The following is a 19588-nucleotide window of genomic DNA, read 5'->3' as shown; positions in this document are numbered from 1 at the left end:
GTCATCGCAGATCAAAGTCCTGCAGGTCTAGCGGCATAGGAATGATGGACATTTGATTGGCCGAAACGGGTAAGTCGGTCCCGGGGAGTGAGGGGCGTCTTATCTTCACGTGGGGGCTTTTTGGGGTTTAGATGCCCTCGCTCTCCTCTTTTGTTGATTTCTCCGTAGACGTTCAGTCAAGTCATTTTGACTTTCGGACAATCTGGAGCGATCTGACGATAGACAGTCTCGATAATGGCTCCAGAGACATCTCCTACCGAGAACTCCCCGTTGCTGGGATCCGTATCTGTTAACGGCGCTGTGTCCAACGGCACGATTCCCGATCATCATGTGGAATCAGGGGATACAGTTCAAGCAGAGGAGCGAAGAAAAGAGTCGTCCAATGACGCACAGAAGCAGCTCAAATATATTGTGCCTGCCATCTCGCTCGGAGTATGGATTCTTCCAATGTTTATTGATTCTGTTTTCTGAAATCGAAGTTGTGACTAACGGGATATATAGATTTTCTTGTCGGCGGCAGACCAGACAATTATCATGGCCAGTTATGGTCAGATTGGTAGCGACTTGAAAGCTCTCAACCTGACCAGTTGGATTGCTACTTCTTACTTTCTCACTTTAACATCATTCCAACCTCTATATGGCAAGCTAAGCGACATATTTGGTCGCAAGCCGTGCCTCCTCTTTGCATATGCGGTTTTCGGCCTTGGATGCTTGGGCTGCGGTTTAGCTCGGGATATTAATGAGTTGATCGCTGCTCGTGTATGTTCACATATGATCTCAGGTCTGAATCATGTAATGCTGACTATTTCGAACAGGTCTTCCAAGGCATTGGTGGTGGTGGTATGACCACCGTCGTAAGCATTTTGATGAGTGATATTGTTCCTCTTCGCGATCGAGGCCTATGGCAGGGTATTATCAATATCATCTATGCCACAGGTGCCGGTACCGGTGCACCCTTGGGTGGAATTCTCTCCGACTACATTGGCTGGCGCTGGTATGAATGATGCGAGACCCACATTTCCTTGCGCCATCTGACGTTTTTTTACTTAGGGCGTTTCTAGCGCAATTCCCCCTCTGCATTATTGCTTTCATTGCCGTGTCTTTCCTGCTCAAGCTGCCTCCTCGCGATAGCGCCCATTGGAAGACCAAGCTGCGTCGCATCGACTTCCTTGGCGCCGTAGTCCTTGTTGGCGCTGTTCTTGGTTTCCTAGTTGGTCTTGATCGTGGCAGTAATGTGTCATGGAGATTACCCCTGACAATTGCCTCGCTAGCTGTCTCTGCTGTCTTGTTCGTGGTCTTTATCTTAGTTGAGATCTACCTAGCAGCCGAACCCTTTGCGCCTGGTCACATCATCTTCAACCGAACATTCTTTGCTTGCTACAGCTGCAACTTCTTCAGCTTCGGGGGATGGATTGCCGCCCTGTTCTATATTCCATTATACTTCCAAGCAGTAGATGATGTCTCTGCCACGACTGCGGGACTGCGCTTACTGCCAAGCATTCTAGCTGGTGTCACTGGGTCCGTGTTTGCGGGCTTGTTGATGAAATGGTCTGGCAAGTATTACTGGCTGACAATTGCTGCGTATGCTTCCCTGACAACTGGTGTGTTCTGTATATACCTGTTCTCCGGTGGTGTGGTGGCTAGTACAGTCCCGATGATCTGCGGGATGGTGATTTCGGCATTCGGCAATGGCATTGGTGTCACTACAACTTTGATCGGTTTGAGTGAGTTTTTATCTGATCTTGCTCTGCAATCCTTCAATATATGCTAACCAATCCGCCAGTATCGAATGCTACATATGAAGATCAGGCGGTCGTCACTGCTTGCTCATATCTATTCCGCTCATTGGGATCCGTGATTGGTCTCTCTTTATCATCAACTGTCGTTCAGCAAGTCTTACGGAATCGATTGCAATCAGGTCTACGTGACAGTAAGAACATTGATCAAATTGTCGAAGGAGTGCGAGAAAGTCTGGACTTTATCAAAACGCTCGACCCAGCAACTGCCAGGATTGTCCGGGACTCGTATGGCTGGTCCACCAACAAGGGATTCGCCTTTTTGGTTTTTGTCGTGTTCTTCGCTTTGTTAAGCAGCTGTTTCATCCGTGAAAGCAAACTCAACCGCTAATTCACAGGTGAAGCTATACTTCAAAAAGTTTTAGATTTGTGTTCTTTCAAAAGCAAAAAACTTGCAAGCAAATTACTATAGTGCATGGTCTATCTAGAATTGGGATTGGCTTGAAAATTGTCAATGTTTATCGCATATATATACCACAGAAGCTACCGAGGACATATTAGATATAAAAGAAGTTTGGTATCTATTTCAAAATTCTATCAAGAAAAGAGCATAGGCTTCCAATATATAGAGCAGCTAATATATCATCTCCCATTTTTTTCAAAAAATTTGGCTTCTCGTACATCGTAGGTATGATGTTGTAGGGCTCTGCTGGGCAGCCCTGGAGCTCAAGTATAGCTTACTAATCAGAGCGGCCGGGCTCCAGTCAGCAACCAGCGAGTTGACGTTTCAACCTTGGAAATGCCATCTCCAAATTGACTGTCATATCCTTTCTAATTTGAGTGTCTTGATTGACACTTTGCGGGTCTGACTTGATCTGCTTATCCAGCTGTGATCAGAATGCGCTACACCTTGTGTTCCTGATGTTTTTTTGCAGCTTCCGCTAGCTCAAATTCCACCAAACCTCCGTCATGTCCGACTCGCGCCCAGGGCCAGTCTCACTAGCACGATATCGACCTATCCTCTACCTCTTCACTGGTGTCGCTGCTGCCTATGCGATTCTCTATGTTCACAACAATGTCATCTCGCAGCCATCATCAAGTTCACTCCGACGTCGAAATGCTGTGCGCCGGACGAGACCAACCGAAGCCGAAGAACCTGGGATCGCTGATACTCCGTCTTATCGAGCTATTACCCACCTTGAACAGCTAGAGCATCAGAATGGTGTATATGGGACATTTCGCATCGAGACGGAGGATGGGCGTCGCGTGGAGAGCGGTCTTCTTCCATCACTCCTCGCAACACGCGACCAGCTAATGGAAGAAGTGGGCGTCCCGCCTGCTCATGCAGAGCGCATGCGCGAGATGATGGAGGATACATTTCTTGAATCCTTCCTTGCACTCGATTTCCCGTCTGCACATATTCTCCCAGAGGATACCGCAGAAAGAACATACCTGACAGAACAACTTCAACGCCGAGGTATCTCCCGAGCTGGTATTGAAAGGGCTCTGGTCCGGTTCAACGGAGATACGAACTACGGCGAAGAGCTGCGTCGGCGACGACAGAACGGTGAACGTGTCACTCTCTCAACCTCCACTTTTCCAGACGTGTCTGCCCCTCCACAGAATATTGACGGCGGTGAGACGGTGGTGGACGACCAGAGCGTCTTCTCATGGCGTGATGGAAACAACGATCCTTCTAATAGGGAAGGTCAAAACCTGCTTAACCTGCTTTATCATATTGCCGAGGATCAGGCGCGGAGGGACGGCTATATCCATCGTGGGGTTACTTGCAACAGCTGTGGTGCCATGCCGATTCAGGGTATCAGATACCGATGTGCCAATTGCATCGACTACGATCTCTGTGAGACGTGCGAGGCAATGCAGGTCCATATCAAAACACATTTGTTCTACAAAGTGCGGATTCCAGCCCCATTCTTAGGAAACCCTCGTCAATCCCAGCCTGTATGGTATCCCGGGAAGCCTTCAATGCTCCCGCGCAGTCTTCCACGCCCTCTTGCCAAGCGTCTTATGAAAGACTGCAATTTCGAAAATACGGAGCTTGATGCACTCTGGGATCAGTTCCGCTGTTTGGCCAATTATGAGTGGGCAAATGACCCAAACAAGTTGCATATGGCCATCGATCGCAAAACATTCGACCGATGCTTTGTGCCTAATACTTCTATCCGGCCGCCGCCCCCGAGTCTCATTTACGACCGAATGTTCGCATTCTATGACACCAATGGCGACAATCTTATCGGGTTCGAGGAATTCCTGAAGGGCTTGGCCAGTCTCAACAACAAAAGCAACGACGAACGGCTGCGACGGGTGTTCCGCGGCTACGACATCGATGGAGATGGCTTTGTCGAACGCAAGGACTTCCTTCGGGTTTTCAGGGCATACTATGCGCTGAGCCGAGAGCTTACAAGGGACATGGTTGCTGGCATGGAGGATGACTTCCTAGAGGGTGGAGCCCGTGATGTGGTACTTGGTAGCCAGCCTATCAGCTCTGCATTCCCTGGTAGCATCCCTTCAGGTGAACGTTCTCGCACAGGAGAAGGCAAGAGCATGAATTCCGAGGGGGACATGGAAATCATTGACAACGAAGGAATCTTGCGACAGGACGGAGATGATACTGGTGATCGGCATTTGGTCGTGGGTGATGCTGCTGTCAGAGCACAATTTAGTCGAATGAGGCCATTGTTCCCATCTACACTACGCCTAGCACCCGCCGAGACTACTCCTCGCCCGCCAGATGCCATAGAGAGTGACCAAAATGAAGACGACGAAGAAGAAGATGAGGATGGTGCTAGCGAGAGTGGATCAGACCAATCTAGCTCGTCGGTGGCCAGTGGTACCTGGCCCCCAGTTGAACACATCCTCGAAGAAGATATTATTTCTGCTCTCGGGACCTATATTCCCGCTCGGGAAATCACGGATCCAATTGATCGGGCTCGCGTCGCGGATGCTGTTTATCACAGAATGCGCGAAGATGATCAGAGACGTGTGTTTGACGCTCGTCAGCGTGGAATTGACGAACGTTGGAGGCGCCGCGCCTTCTATACAGACGAAGAAGATGGCGCCACTATCCCTGCAGGGTATGAAAGGGATCCGGCCATTGATGACTTCAGCGATGATGAAGACCTTAATGAATCGGTATCGCGCCCACCCTCTTTCCGTTCGCGGTCCTCGTCCAAGGTGCGATTCCAGGATGATCTCAACGACGATGAGTACGACATTCGATCTAACCCATCCACCTCGTCCCGGAGTATTCCTGTTGGCGAGCGATGGGGTGGCTTTGAAATCCCAGAGGTCGAAAGGGACGTTGGGAAAGAAATCCTATATCAAGTCACGCAACAGGGATTCAACGAGCTTCTAGATATTCTATTCAAGCCGAAAGAGGACCTTATGATGGAGGTCTATCGCACGAGAGCTGATCGCAAGTTGTGGGCCCGCGAGATTGAACTCGCAGCAAAAGAGGACCCCTCGAAACGCACCACAACTGAGAATCCCCCAGTGGAGGAGGAACTCGAGGAAATTATCAACAGTCAGCCACTTGATGATCTATTACAGCGCGCTGGTTACCAGATTCGGAGCCCAGTCCTGGTACCTGAGAATACCGGACCAGTGCTAGCTCCGTCGCCGGGGCCCACCGTTTCAGATGAGGGTGATGAGGATGAGTATGAAGACGATGACGACGTGCGACCAACTCATCTCGCCGATCCCGGAAGAGATACTGGATTTGGGCAAGCACGGCCATTTGTGGAATCCGCCACAACGTCCGCCACTTCGTCTGATTATGGCGATGATATCGCTGCCTCTGCGTCTGGTGTGGGGCCATCCAGCCCGGTTGTTGAAGAGGAAAGACTCCACTGCGATCCAACTCTCCCACAGCATCGTCCCGACGAGCCATTCGTGATGACCCAGGAAGTGATTGCTGAATCAGACTCCGACTTGGAGGAATCACCAATTAGGAACACAAACCCTGATCTCCCTGATCGGTTCCGACTCCAGCCCGGGACCATCTCTCTTCCCGCCCCATCTTCTCCCCGCTCCTCCCCAGAAGCCGAAGCCACAGCCCCCAAGCTTCCTCCTTCTCCTATGCAACCACTCCCACCTCCTCATCGGGTCAATGACCTGCCTCGTGACACTGCCCCACGCCGACCTTCGCCCCGGACCCTAGCTCGGTGGGTCTATTTAGACCAGGTGGAACGTGAAAACAAGGAACGTGGTCACGGTGCGAGACTTAACTTTGAAGAGTTCTCGCGCCGTATGGCTGCTGATCGAGGGCGCCGACTCGCATTTGTGGCCAGTTGGATTGAGATGGCTAGCTTTTGATTATCTCGGATTCCTAGATTAACCTAGGTGTACATTATTGTAATTTAGCGGTACTTGGGATTTGAAGCAGATTTGTTAGTACAATGGCAATTTGGCTACAACAGAACTATAAAAAAAAAACAAACGTCTGATTTTCTAGGCTTCTAATTTAACCTTGGAATTCCTAACGACTACGGAGTCCTTCGAAGGAAATAGGAGAGAAGTCGGCGGGCCCCAAGATCTACTGGCCAAGACATTTTATAGCCTATAACATCTCTTATAAAGTCCTATAACGGAGTTTCCAATACCTCATCCTGCCAAGATACTACAACATATTTCAAACAAGGTACATATCAAACAACAAGAGAAAATAACTCGTAAGTCTGTCTGTTGTGGCCCGGCCCTGTCGACACGCCCCCCAATATTACGTGCTTTTGGAGACGAATGGCTCACTTTGCACCATTCCGAACCTCGGGATATCGACGATTATCTCCCACGACTCCGTATTTCCCATTACCGATTCGACACTAATTCAGAGTTCTTCAAGTGTCTCCAGTATACAACTGAGCACCAGTTATCCTCCTAGTAGCTGTGGGGCTCTACCGGCGAGAGATAAAACCAAGATATCGCGATTATAATGGGTTCTGACGTGCTGTTTTCTTTTCGTTCAAAATAATTCTGTGATCTTGGCTCCCCATCGCCATGTAGTACTAATAGTGGCTGTCTCCGGTATATTTCCGGATTGCATACCTCTCACATCCATCATGATTCTCGAACGTGTGACCCGCTTTTACCGGTCATGTCTATTCCAGATTGTCATCGTGGGATTAGTGGCCTTCTGCGAACCCGGTATCTGGACTGCTCTCAATAATCTTGGAGCTGGAGGAAATGCCAAAGTAAGTCATCGGAGTGTTGACAATCTGCTCAACTACCGCTAACATATCATTGTGCAGCCTTACCTGAACAATGCCGCCAATGCCCTGACATACGGACTCATGTCCGTTGGCTGTTTCCTTGCTGGCGGTGTCAGCAACAAGATCACTGCGAAATGGACCTTGTTCATCGGAGCCGCATTCTACACACCCTATGCGGCTGGTCTGTACTGCAACAATCGTTATGGCAATGAGTGGTTTCTCTTGCTCGCGGCCGCTCTTTGTGGAATTGGAGCGTCTCTTCTATGGGCTAGTGAGGCTGCCATTGCAGTCGGGTATCCAGAGGAGGAGAAAAGAGGACGGTAAGTCGAGACTCCCGGACCATGCAGTTGTGTATCCGACTGACCTTTTTATGTTAGCTACGTGGCAATCTGGATGTCTATCCGCCAGATGGGACCGCTTGTTGGCGGTGCCATTTCTCTCGCTCTCAATGTCAAGACTTCGCATGTCGGCAAGGTCACCTACACAACATACTTGGGCCTTGTTGCCATCTCATCCCTCGGCGCTCCATTTGCGTTGCTGTTGTCTCAGCCACAAGACGTTATCAGAAAGAATGGCACCAAGATTCCATACATGAAGAAAACGAACATGTCTATCGAGGCTCGCGCTATCTGGAAGCAGCTTTCGAATAAGTACATGCTGCTACTCATCCCAGTGTTCCTCGCTGGACAGTTTGGTGCAACTTACCAGGGAAACTATTTGACGAGTATGACATCTCCAGTCCTCCTTTCTTGATGATAAATGGCATCGCTGACAGAAAACCTAGCTTACTTCACCGTCCGCTCCAGAGCCCTTGCATCTTTCCTCACAGCCGTGGTCGGCGCCAGCGCCAACATAGTGACGGGCTTATTCCTCGATACAAAGTTTCTGTCACGAAGAACCAGATCCCAAGTTGTATACATATTCGTTGCTGTGTTTGTCACAGCGTCTTGGACATGGAACGCCATCGTCGAGTCGAAACTCTCCCGCATGACCGATCCCCCTGCCTTCGACTTGGGTGATGGCCCCTTCTTCAACTCGGCCTTCACCGTCTATATCTTTTTCCGGTTCTTCTATGAGATGTTGCAGACATACATTTATTGGTTGATGGCCGAGATCAAGGGAGCGCAGAGAGATGGCGATATCGCCCGAACAACCGGCATCCTGAGATCATGGGAGTCCATCGGCAGCACGATTGCCTACGCGGTCGGCACAACCCACTGGGCCAACATCAACCAGATGGCGCTGGGATTTGCACTATGGGGTGCTACAGTCCCCTTCACGCTTATGGCGGTGTTTGGCAATTGGAATGTCGACGAGCTCGAGGCGGAGGAAGAGGAACAAACAGACAACAGTAGTCTGGAGGCTCAGAGAGTGGTAATCGATTCCGAGGGGAAGAACTAATATGCATTTTCGTTGTCAAATCAGGATTTGGCAAAGAAACAATCCTGGTGATTGTTGCTTCGAATGTAATCTCATGTCGATATTCATGTCCTAAATATATAGATGAATAGATGCCTCATACTCTTCAAATATATCCTCTTCTTAATTACTCGTACTATATTAGCATCGAACCTTAAACCTTGGAATGGCCATCTAGTTAGTTATAAGATTGTCGGCCGCCCCAGGGCGTCCTATAATCTTTGAACAATGCAGTACTTGGACATGAATGAATTAATCTAAAAGATAAACATGACCCATGTGCCAAAACTTCCATGTCGAGTTGCGGGCAACTGTTACATGAATGCAAATGTCGAGGGTATAATGCCGCTAAATAAAAGAAAAAGATAGGGCCAATGTTTCAAAAATTGGTATATATACCGTAGGTCTCCCCTAAATAGCAATAGCGAAATCAAAGTAGGCCTTGACAAGTGCTGCAGCACTCGGGGGATTTTGGTGCTATTGTCCGGTGCTGCGGCACCTAGTACGGGGCGACTAAATGTGCCATCGGAACATAACTCTCTCATTGGATAATAGCTCACCGCCATTAATCACCGCTTGCCCAACACCGACCCAGATGCTTTCCGCCAAACGTCGTGATGCGCCAAGGGCTTCGGCCAGCTGCCAGGCGTTAAAGGTAGGTTGGATTTTTCTTTCTCTCGAACCAGAAGAATGATGCTCCATACACAGGGAGCAACAACAGCCACGCTATCAGGGGATAGATAGTTAAGAAAGAACTTGTTGGCACATAGCTTCTAAGGACTGCATGCCGATGATAATATCCCCTTCGTGTTGATTTCGGGGTCTGCGGAAGATACTTTCGAAGTTGAGCACCAAAGGTGTACCATGGATTTGCCCATCTTGGTACGTAACTCTCTACGTTGGTCGGAAAGGGGTATCCATGTGACTCTGGGTCTTATACGGATTTGGGGAAGGTCCTTCGGACCATACCTCCACGTCTACTCACCATGTAGGTTTGCGAGTAGTAGTGATGATAACGACGCACTTGGTGAGATGGTTAGAGTTGCTATACCACCACTGGGCGTCCTTGCATAGCTGGGAGTAGGATTCTGATACGCCGACTTCAAGGGCTAGGGTAGGGAAACCCGCCCCTCCACCCAACCCATCAAAGACATCAGCTGGAGAGAGCCACCAGTTAGGCTCCTTAGCCACAGACATTCCTTGGGTTCTTGGCGATGGGCGGGATACGAACGCCCCATTGTCATAGGAAAGGCCTATTATGAATAGCTGGATCAATAGGGCTTGAGAGAAACCGCCAATGATTGAATCGTGCTGATGGCCGGGTATTATTTTAAACAGTACTTCGCGGCGAAGATATGAGATTTTCAGTCGTATACCGGGAAAGAGCTCTTCGTCTTCTTTAATTTTGGAGAATAGTTTTTTTCCGGTGTCTTGCAGATATAGGAACTGGGACGACGGGGGATTGGGGCTGGAAAGTTGATCTTACCTGGCTTAGTGCGGCTTGAAGCTGTCGGAACGATGGAGCACTGAGGACTCTCGCGTCTAGTGGAACAGAAAAGTCGTCGAGATCAACGCAGTAGGAGTGATCAAGATCGCGTGAATAGAGCTCCGACGGAACCGTTGAGTGTGTGGTGATGGTCTTGAAAAAATGCCCCGAGTCAGAGCTCGAGTCAGAAGCAGCGTCGCGGCGACGGTTTGTATATTGAAGGGTGGGCGCTGTTTTATGGAATGGCATGCCTGCTCGGGAGGTAGTGAGAAGCTTGACAGGCGACACTTTGGTGCCTTCAAGTCTGGTTGATGGGCTGTCGGTGCGTTGAGGGGAATGAGAAGTAGGTAGGGTTTCATCGAGTTTGGGGCGAGTCGACGTGGGTTTACGAGAGCCCATCGTGGCTTCCATATTCGTGAGTCCCGGCTGAGAGGCCATTTTGAAAATGCAACACGCGAAAGTTGATCGACCAGACAAAATAGAAGAAGGAACGGGTACGCAAAGTGTCCAGTGGAAGTTCTAGGCAGGATGGACCTCGGGATGATGTTGGGGGAGATTTGTCAGAACTTCCTTTCTAAGGTTATTACCTATATGGGGCATCGGGAGCTAACTACCTAGGGCCCTGGGTCAGTGACGTAACCCCGAATGAGAGGGCTAAACAGTATAACAGGCAGGCTCACGCAAACCACGAGTTAGCAGTGGCAGATGCTCTGGCGAAGCAGCAAGGGCATTGGCTAGAGAACCTCAAGCGCCCATGTGGCATTCTTGACCAAGTCTACCCTGCTGAGCCTGACTCTGTGCAGCAGACTGACAATAACTAGTGAGGCATGGTCCGTAACGGTCGCTTTCACACACGAATTTAATTTAGATACTGGATCTCACAAATTTATTTGCAATTAATACGTCCCATCAAAAGCTCATTTCTCATCCATGGAAAACGTAACATGACATATATTGTTTATATACAGCTACCAAGGCTCCTGTGGCTATATTATGTCATCCCTAGATAATAATTACTTGTACAATTCATAATGCCGTTCTGATAAAAAAAGATCAGCAAGGTTATTATATTAGAATCATACTCATGGCACCACAAGAAACCTACACGACACTACGACGCAAAGCCTAATTAGTAGCGTGTTCATAAGTAGAACATGGTACATTCGATATCTGTATGCAGTGGTATTTGAAAATTTTGGAAAAGGCCGTAGTCCTAGTAATATCTGGTCTGTAGTAGAGAGGTTGAGTATGGGGGAAGGTTGACATTCTAACTTTCAGGGCTTGTCTACAAGTTAAGTTAGGTACGGCAGCCGCCATGGGTGACTTAATACTATTGATCAATATTGCCAGGCAGAAAATCACTGTACCCGCGAGCGGTAGGAAGCAATAAGCCAATAAGACAACACAAAACAGCTCGAAGGGGCGAGTGATTATTTTATGTTGAATAATTTGTATTATATCACTCAATCTAGTTCATAAAGCCAAAGATGGCTGTGACTGACATCAATTGGCCCAAGTGGCCGAGCAGTTTCCTGGTCTAGCGGTTATGATTTTCCGTTAACAAATGCGATTCGCAAGTGTTCCGGAAAGGTTCTGGGTTCGATTCCCAGGGAAACTATTTTTTGTCTTTTCTTTTTGGCCCTTTCTTCAAAAGTCCGAGTCAATTGGGTGAAGCTGTAGTACATACAGCCCAGTAGAGCCATGAGACTATACTTGTGGAGGAACAATGCAGCCCAAAACCTGGAACGTATGGAATATTAGCAGAGGGAAAAACAGAACTGGACCACCCAAGCGAATCAAATTGTAGACAACGTAAATCACAAACATAATCTCGTACTGCGTACAACAAAAAAACCCCCAAATCATGACATAGTCGTACGGCATAGTCGTGTGGCATAAGGGAAACATATGAAGCATGAAGCATGAAGTATAAAAACATATCAAGACAACCAACCCAAACGCCGGAATGAAAGTAGGAACCAAACTGAAAAAACAAACAAAGCCACCCTATTACTGATCTCATTTGTACTGGCTGTCACATAATTCCGGGGCAGATGTAAACATTCTGACATGCGGCGATCTGGTCGATCGTTTTCCAGCCTGAAGGGGTTGAGTTTCAATCCTTCCTTCGTCTGAGCTGGGTAGCTGCTTGGGCTCTTTTTGTCCTGATAGGAAATCACCAAGACTTCCCCTCCAAGGGGGTTCAAAACTTGACAGTGGAGTATTCCGAAATTGGACTTGGAAAAAAGGAAAGCAGAGAAAAGAAAAGGACAATCCAATGGGCTTCCACGGGAAGACAACAAAAAGTGAACAGTGGAATCCAAGCGGAGGGTTTAAAAACGGCCATTTTCCAGTGGATTCAAGTGTTTGCGAATCTTACACGACGGCCGCGTCGGTCTAGGATCAATTTCTCGGTGTCCACATAAAGACTATCGAGATACTGCATGGCGCTAGAATCCCTAAGGATTTTCGCGACCTGAGTCCCCGCCGAAATGAGCTGCAGCACGTTGCGGTCGTCCTTGACTGGCCTAGACTGGTGCTTGGCAGCATGGCGCATCTCCAGGGAGTTCTCCAGGACAGTGATGAGCTGCTTAATTTGGCGGTTGTACAAGAGATGAGCGGGGATGCGGCGTGTGGTAGCCAGCCGCTTCAAGAGGTATACCCACTCGGTCCACTCGCGGTCCGAGGGGACCTTGACGGGTCTCTTGTCCTGCTCGATGGGAACACGGAACTGGTATTTTGCGATGAAGTCATAGGCACACTGGGACAGGCGGTCGTTGACCTTGTGGAGGATGCTGTCTTGCTCGCCGGCATCGAGGTTAGTAGGGAGCTGGGGCAGCTCTTTATCCTGGGCTGCGACAGCCTGTGGAGAAGGCGGCTCCAGGAACTGATGCGGGCCATCAAATTCATCCCGGTTGGATGTCCGTCTCTGGGAATGATAGTGTGGGCTTCCTCTGGATCTCTCGCCGGTCCGCTGGCTGTTTCTTTCCATGATATACTCCGGGGTTTCCGGGGCGCTCATTGTTCCAAGGTCCCGCCTCGGGGATTCCCGAGGCATCTGGTTTGGGTGGCTCCATTCATGAGTCCTGGGTTGTACGTGGACCGGTCCAGCTGGGGGGTAGGATAAACGTGCCGCAGGTGGGCTCATCATGAGGTTGTGGCCATCCGGAAGGACTGGGCCTCCATGGTAATGGGCCTGACGGTTAGAATCCATTGGACCGAAAGGCACTTGACGGTCGTCTCTGTAGCCATACCCGTGGGGAGTAGATGGTGACCTTTCGCCGCTTAGCAAAAGGAACGAAATCAGTTCTTGTCGATGACAGCCTGGGAGGAATTTGCAATGGAATGAACGACGGCCAAACAATACCTTTGTTGATAGACCAGCGGGGTGGTTGCTGGGTTTCCATACATAGGGTGCTGAGCCATGGTGCTGCTACGGAGTATGAGTTTCGGATTCCAAAGAGTTTTGGCACGGAAATCGAGAAGCGATGCTGATTCTGCTAACCTATGGAGAGACCGAGTATCAAATTTAGAGTTGATAGAGCTTGCACAAGAACCGAGACTTGCTGAGAATGGATAGCCTGGTCCAGCCGCCAATGGATGAGGAAGGACAGGAAGCATGAAGGAAGTAAGACCGTAGTAGTACCACAGCCTAATATAACAAGTGAGAATAAGATTCAGAAGAGTAGCGAGGAAAAGAAAATATCTATCGAGAGAGTTCTCGATGAATTCACCAACGAGCAAAGGGGAGGTATATTATAGTTCCTTTTTTTTTTAGAGGCACTTTTCCCGGGTTGGACAAATCGATAAGTGTGCCTGACAAAGGGGATCAGAGCCCACCCGGATGTATGCAACGGCAGTATAACTGGATTCAGAGCCGCGCTAGAGGACTTTACGCCAGTGGCGTTAGTGGAGACAAAATATGGAGATGAGGCCTGTGTTGCCTGCACATTGTCGATTTCAAGAAACCCAATTGCGTAACACATGAACTATCCGTACTGTGTACATTTGAAGATCTCGATCGATTAAGAATAAGACCGGTGTGTAAAGCTCGTTGGCAGCCGCCGTGAGACGCCTCTGTGGGTGCATGACATGAATGCGGACGGTAAACATTCCATCGAAAGTCTCGATCTTCATGGATCAAGGGAGAAGCACTAGTATCTGCCGGGTGCCGCACCAACATCTGTTCGAGAATTGTATTGGGGCAATGCCTCGGGCAGCAAAGCTGATGTTGGGTAGGAAATGCAAGGACAGGGGTTCTGGAATTGGACATCGACCTATGGATACCCAAATGTGCAGATAGAGGCGATCTGCACCCGCGAAGGTCCTGGAAGAAATGAAAATATGACTCGAGGTAGCAAATGGAAATCCTGACGCGCGCAGTTAATCTGGGTTGGGCACTCGGGCTTTTTGAGGCCCAATGCAATAAGCCGCATGGGCCATGTCTCTCGCCCTTCTGGGGACTCTTCTGAAGATCCGGGTGAAACAGAGACGAAGTTAGATACCGGATTTTCCAATTGTGGAGAGCTCAGCTGTTCCGATGGCATGCGATCTACCCTTGCAGCCCAACAAGACGCCCAGACGAGTCCGCGACGAGTGTCGGTAGGTTCCAGGTTGGTGAAAACAAAGAGAAAACGCCACATCGCACTCAACAACCCTTATTTTTTGTTGGATGAAGAGATGAAGCAGCAAATATATTATGCTTTTGTTTTAATCGTCACGCGCTGCTACCAGGATACGACATGATGAGCCTGAAATGCTGAGTACGTTATTGGGTGGCTACTTCTACATAAAATATACTAAATCTCATTTTCCCAACAGCTAGTGAGCCAAAAACAACTGAGATCATACTTTGAATTTTTGTTCGGTATTCTCTTCGTAGGAATTGCAGTTACGCCCGGTGGGATTCCTGGGAGATAGTGATTCAGATGACGGGGGAGAGAATCATAAAAATATACATTAGTGATGGTCTCATGTGCTTCAGAGAGCTGAATCAATTAGTAATAGCATCGTGGTCGAACAGGGTTAATAGTAGAACAGTTTCACAGCAAGATCTATTCGTCTGAGGTTCAGTCTATGAATCATATTACTTTTCATCTCAATAAAATACTGAAAAAACTCTCAAACTAGCTCCCATACACCACCCCAGGTCCAAGCTGATCGATAGACACACTCTGAGTAGAGTTCGGTGCCTCCATGAGATTCATAACCGCCATCTTAGAAGTATGGTGATCACATCCATAAACATAGTCAATCTTAAGTGTACATCCGTCACTCCTCTCAAACGAGCCGCACTTCTTGCAGCCCCCGATATCGCGAATATTCTGATACGCGTCCCACAAATCATTTCCGCTGACCGTGCAGGTTGAGGCACCTTCAATGAAGACAAGTTAAGCTTGGGTACAGTGATGCCCCTAGTCATTTCTAATCTGTCGACGTCGCAACAGATCTGATCCCAATAGTGATAACCTCATCCTTCGTATCAATGTCCATCTTCCAAGGTCGAGAATGTCTAGAATTTGTTATCAACAAAACCCTGGACGGCAAAAGGAGATATGATGAGATCATTCAAGCCAAGGAACGCCTCTCAAGCCCCAGAAAATCATAATGAGCGAAGTATTTTCAGGATGTCCTTAACCCTAGTCATTTGCCGGTGATCCGGAAACTATATGTGATTATCCATCAACATGGACGTTACTGTTTTTTTTTTCGATTTTTACTATTGAGGAGGCAATTCGAACCCGAGACGAGAAGCATAATCCTAAATTGCTTTGGTGAGTACGGCAATAGAAAAGGTTACGCTTGGTGTTTACTTACCTCGCAACTCAAACGGATGGCTTCCTCGATACCTATGCGCGCCTCGTACCCCAGAATCTCCTTGGCTTTGTTGCCACTGGCATATCGAATGGCGCATGCATCTTGTACACTTCCACGGCTCAAAGTTGTCGTTGTTCCCGTCAACCAGGTGACAGTCTCACACACCAACCCGGTGAAGTAAGCCAGACTCTTAGGGATATGCATTTGAAAAGGAGGGACATGCCCAAAATGCGCCCAAATTGCCAGACAAAAATCACGAAAGGCGATAGGTTCGTTATTCTGAATGAAAAATGCCTCGCCTGCAGCCGTGCGAGATGATAGCAGATTCTCTATGGCTAGGATATGAGCATCGGCGGCATTGTCGACATGGGTGATATCCCATAGGTTGAAGCCATCTCCGATCAAAAAAGGGGTTTCGTATTTGGCGATACATGCGTGAATAGCTGGTAATAGCTGGTAGTCTCCTGGTCCGCATAGTACCGATGGCCGGAGGGCACATGTCACCATTTTACTGCTTGAGGCATTTAGAACGAGTGCTTCTGCAGCAGCCTAGTGACCATCCCAAATCGTGTTAGTTATATATCTCATATCGATGCCGTGAATCTTGCTGATGGGATTGGTAGTTCCAACCTTGGACTCTCCATAAATGGTTGACCTAAATGCCGAGGGCCATTCTTCATTGATGTTAGGATGAGCGGTACGCGTATCGTCGATCACCACACAGCAACTGCTCGTGTATATGAATACTTCAACCCCGCTGTGCTTGGATATATCCAGAATATTCCGTGTGCCTTCAAAGTTGATCTTCCATACCTCCTGTTCTAGTCGGCGACCAAACCGTTCGGCCAGATCTGGGACGACTCCAGCAGTGTGGATAACGATATCTGGCTTCACAGCCTCAAATGCTTTGCTCAATGTTTCAGTTGAAGTAATATCCACCTGAATCCACGTAGTTATTTCTGGCAGGACGTGCTCGGCTCGTGGAGGGTTTTGGTCGATGACGGCGATGATAAAGTTTGGGTATTTTTCTGCAAGAGCCCGTACCACGGCCGAGCCTACAAAACCCGTGCCACCAGATATCAGGACTTTCCTCGCTGTGTCAGTCATTTTGGAAGTTGAGGATGAGAATATGAGAAGCTTTGAGAGGCTTTGGTGTGGGGGAAACTCGAAATTTGGATTGCCAAAACTGTGCGACATCACAACTACATACGACATAAAACAGTACCGTATCACCTTAAGAACACCTCAAATGATATTGGACATGATGCTAGAGAAGCAACTGAAATGGTCGGAGATTTGTGTTTAGTTCTTTCATATTTAAAGTCCGTTCTGATATTCTTGATGCCTGAACAATGATCTAGGTCAATTCCAAAGATGCCTCTCATGGCACTTGATAGACATCACCCTCCTCTGTGTCCAACTCCTTCCTATCATCGTCCTCGTCTTCTCCTTCCTCTTCCTCTTCATCCATTTCTTCTTCATCCTCAAATCGGATACAATAGATCCAACACTTCTTCTAGTCCAGGATGAATGCATTCGGTCTCGGCCAGCTTTTCCAATTCCTGTAATTTTGGCCACAATGCTGTTGGACTTGAGTTATCCTCTCTGATCGCTCGGACTTCATCCGCTGTCATAGAATTGATGATTTTTATCATCGCATCCACAAGAGAGCTATCAGATTGGAACGATTCCTGTACCTCACGGCCTAGTGTATCATTGGTAGAAAGCGCAATCGTCTTGCCAATTTTGCGCAGTACGGAGAGTCCATTGAATCGTGTCTGTGGGTTTACAGAAGGTCCACACTCTTCCGCAATTGATTCAATGGTATCGACGACTTCCTCAACGACATCGCCCGCTATTTCGTACTGCTTTGAACTGCGCTCGTAGCGATGTGTGATTTTAATCAGTTGCCAGACTTATCTCGAATCCTCGTCGAAGTTGATGATGGTATTTCTCTCTCTCTCCCGGGTTACATGAATGGCGTGGTCCACCATGTTCATGATATCAGGATGGATTTGCGCTGCGTATACGAGAATATTGGCGATACTCTGTTCGTCGAGAGTCTGGACGCGCTGGGAGATTTCTTCCCATGATGGCGTTGTTGTGTTGTGGGCATCGCCAATAGTATTGGATCGCGCGCGTTTAACACTTTGGGGTTTAGCCATGGTTGATAGTTCTTTGCCCGATCACTGAAGTCAGGGGGACAAAGCCTTCATGAGAGGACAAGACCAAGATGAGATGAGATAAAGGATGAAAATTGTCGAAGAACGTAAATTACCCAAGAGACGGACGGATCACCATTGGGAGTGTTTGTAGGCCGAAAAAAAAAGCTCCGGTAGACTCGAAACACTTGCGAGAGACCCGGAATTCTAACAGGATTCAATAGAAAGTGAAGTCGATATTCATACTTTGGATGCTTTTGCCATAAGACTTGATTATTGAATTACATTGTGAAGAACAGAGACCGCACAAGTGGCGGTCTATTCTTGCCTATGATTTGGTCATGGCCTTTAATACACTATATCATTCCTGGGATATTGGGAACATGAGTATAACTGTAAAATCAGCCTGAGAAGGATTACGACTCTATTGTAGTAAGCACATCCATGGGGAGTACGGACATATTTCAAGTCATAATCTATACACTGTGTCACATTGAGGACAGCTGCAAAATCACCAGCAGAGCACACAGAATGCGAGATACGCAGACATCTAATATACAGATCCTTGACCCAGGTATTATCCCAACAGTCACAAAAAGACTAATCTCGAAAAGAGAAAGCGCTGCGACTAACCAACAAACTCCAAAGTAAATGCAAGAAGAGAAACAAATCTCCCCGGTGGGTAGCTCCCCCAAATCAGAGATTAGCCACTAGGACAATCACAAACTTATAGCACACGGCACAAAACCAGCCCACCAAGCTTTTTCTCAACACACTCGCGAGCTTCTAGAATCCCTCGGTCTGTAGAGAGGTACAGACTCTCACCCGGCGAGCGAAGTCCGGCCACAAACCCGGATTGCTCACCACGCACAACTCGGCGCAGTCCCTCCACATCAATGTTCACCCGTCGGGTGGGCTTGCTGACCATCTGTATCTTGCCCAGGACTGACTCGTTTTGCCAGTACTTCAGGCCTAGCCACAGCCGCCTTGATGCGACATTATCACGCGTTATAGTCTCAATGCCTTCGACCTCATCGTTGACTGCAGGGAAACCGAGGATGCCATGGGCTGGAGGAGGAGTCGGGCCTCCGCGGGCTACCGAGGAGATGTAGCCGGAGTTTTGGAGGGCGAGGGAGAGCTTCAGGTGGAGGTTGCTGTTGGGGATAGAGGTGAGGGCGAGACGGGCCTTGGTAGCATTGTTCAGGTGGGAGCAGACAGCAGAAAGGTTGACGAGCGACATCTTGATTTCGCGACGGCAGCAATTAAGCTCTACCGGCGGCCGTTCGGAGAGGAAAGAGAGTGGTGGAATTGAACAATTTCGGAAGAGAAGAAGAACGGAGATCCCAGATAACACGAAAGGGAAGACCGAAAAGGACCACAATGGACTGCAATTGTCTGGGGAAGCAAAGACACGGCAGGAGGTGGTTGTAGCGCCGATTGAAGATGCGATGATTTGGGATGGAAATTTTCGGATAAAAGGTACTTCCGGGTCGCGGTCTTGTCCAGGTACCGGTACTTTCTCGCCCACAGCGGATAGATGTGATAGCCAAGTACAAGTACCGTCCTATCACATCACATCACACTCATCTTCTAAGCGCCCAACTTGCATGGCGGTTGATGCTGGCGTTTCACAGGTTGAGTACCCCTCAGTCCAAGGTATAAATAATAAAGGTAAGTCCCTCTTTTTCTTTTCCCCCAACTACTTGCTGCTCTCGTTGTATACTTGCATTCCATACTTTG

General features: G+C 48.4%; 8 protein-coding genes across 8 annotated transcripts; 3 read left to right on the top strand and 5 right to left on the bottom strand.

Moving 5' to 3' along the window:
• Window positions 1-234: 234 nt before the first annotated feature.
• Window positions 235-2127, top strand: LCP9604111_3077 (putative MFS multidrug transporter; the record flags this gene model as incomplete). The annotated part of the gene is made up of 5 exons (XM_039070625.1): window positions 235-432; window positions 502-759; window positions 816-994; window positions 1051-1724; window positions 1784-2127. 5 exons carry the CDS (start codon window positions 235-237, stop codon window positions 2125-2127), a joined length of 1653 nt encoding a protein of 550 aa, XP_038931032.1.
• Window positions 2128-2705: 578 nt separating this feature from the next.
• On the top strand, window positions 2706-6071 carry LCP9604111_3076 (EF hand domain protein; the record flags this gene model as incomplete). Its single annotated transcript, XM_039070624.1, has 1 exon — window positions 2706-6071. One exon carries the CDS (start codon window positions 2706-2708, stop codon window positions 6069-6071), a length of 3366 nt encoding a protein of 1121 aa, XP_038931031.1.
• A 743-nt stretch (window positions 6072-6814) lies between these two features.
• Window positions 6815-8365, top strand: LCP9604111_3075 (uncharacterized protein; the record flags this gene model as incomplete). Its single annotated transcript, XM_039070623.1, has 4 exons — window positions 6815-6946; window positions 7004-7284; window positions 7342-7688; window positions 7749-8365. The coding sequence occupies 4 exons, from the start codon at window positions 6815-6817 to the stop codon at window positions 8363-8365; spliced, it is 1377 nt and encodes a 458-aa protein (XP_038931030.1).
• A 999-nt stretch (window positions 8366-9364) lies between these two features.
• LCP9604111_3074 (uncharacterized protein) lies at window positions 9365-10307 on the bottom strand (the record flags this gene model as incomplete). Its single annotated transcript, XM_039070622.1, has 2 exons — window positions 9365-9694; window positions 9870-10307. The coding sequence occupies 2 exons, from the start codon at window positions 10305-10307 to the stop codon at window positions 9365-9367; spliced, it is 768 nt and encodes a 255-aa protein (XP_038931029.1).
• Window positions 10308-12228: 1921 nt separating this feature from the next.
• On the bottom strand, window positions 12229-13490 carry LCP9604111_3073 (uncharacterized protein; the record flags this gene model as incomplete). The annotated part of the gene is made up of 3 exons (XM_039070621.1): window positions 12229-13153; window positions 13237-13302; window positions 13375-13490. 3 exons carry the CDS (start codon window positions 13488-13490, stop codon window positions 12229-12231), a joined length of 1107 nt encoding a protein of 368 aa, XP_038931028.1.
• A 2098-nt stretch (window positions 13491-15588) lies between these two features.
• LCP9604111_3072 (uncharacterized protein) lies at window positions 15589-16793 on the bottom strand (the record flags this gene model as incomplete). Its single annotated transcript, XM_039070620.1, has 3 exons — window positions 15589-15630; window positions 15687-16235; window positions 16317-16793. The coding sequence occupies 3 exons, from the start codon at window positions 16791-16793 to the stop codon at window positions 15589-15591; spliced, it is 1068 nt and encodes a 355-aa protein (XP_038931027.1).
• Window positions 16794-17602: 809 nt separating this feature from the next.
• On the bottom strand, window positions 17603-17851 carry LCP9604111_3071 (uncharacterized protein; the record flags this gene model as incomplete). Its single annotated transcript, XM_039070619.1, has 1 exon — window positions 17603-17851. One exon carries the CDS (start codon window positions 17849-17851, stop codon window positions 17603-17605), a length of 249 nt encoding a protein of 82 aa, XP_038931026.1.
• A 724-nt stretch (window positions 17852-18575) lies between these two features.
• Window positions 18576-19088, bottom strand: LCP9604111_3070 (mitochondrial 37S ribosomal protein uS8m; the record flags this gene model as incomplete). Its single annotated transcript, XM_039070618.1, has 1 exon — window positions 18576-19088. One exon carries the CDS (start codon window positions 19086-19088, stop codon window positions 18576-18578), a length of 513 nt encoding a protein of 170 aa, XP_038931025.1.
• Window positions 19089-19588: the final 500 nt, after the last annotated feature.

This window comes from Penicillium roqueforti, assembly GCF_015533775.1.
Source record: "Penicillium roqueforti strain LCP96 04111 chromosome Unknown scaffold_04, whole genome shotgun sequence".
Taxonomy (NCBI): Eukaryota; Fungi; Ascomycota; class Eurotiomycetes; order Eurotiales; family Aspergillaceae; genus Penicillium; species Penicillium roqueforti.
The sequence above is the reverse complement of the archived record's forward strand: the minus strand, read 5'-3'. Positions and strand labels throughout refer to the sequence as shown.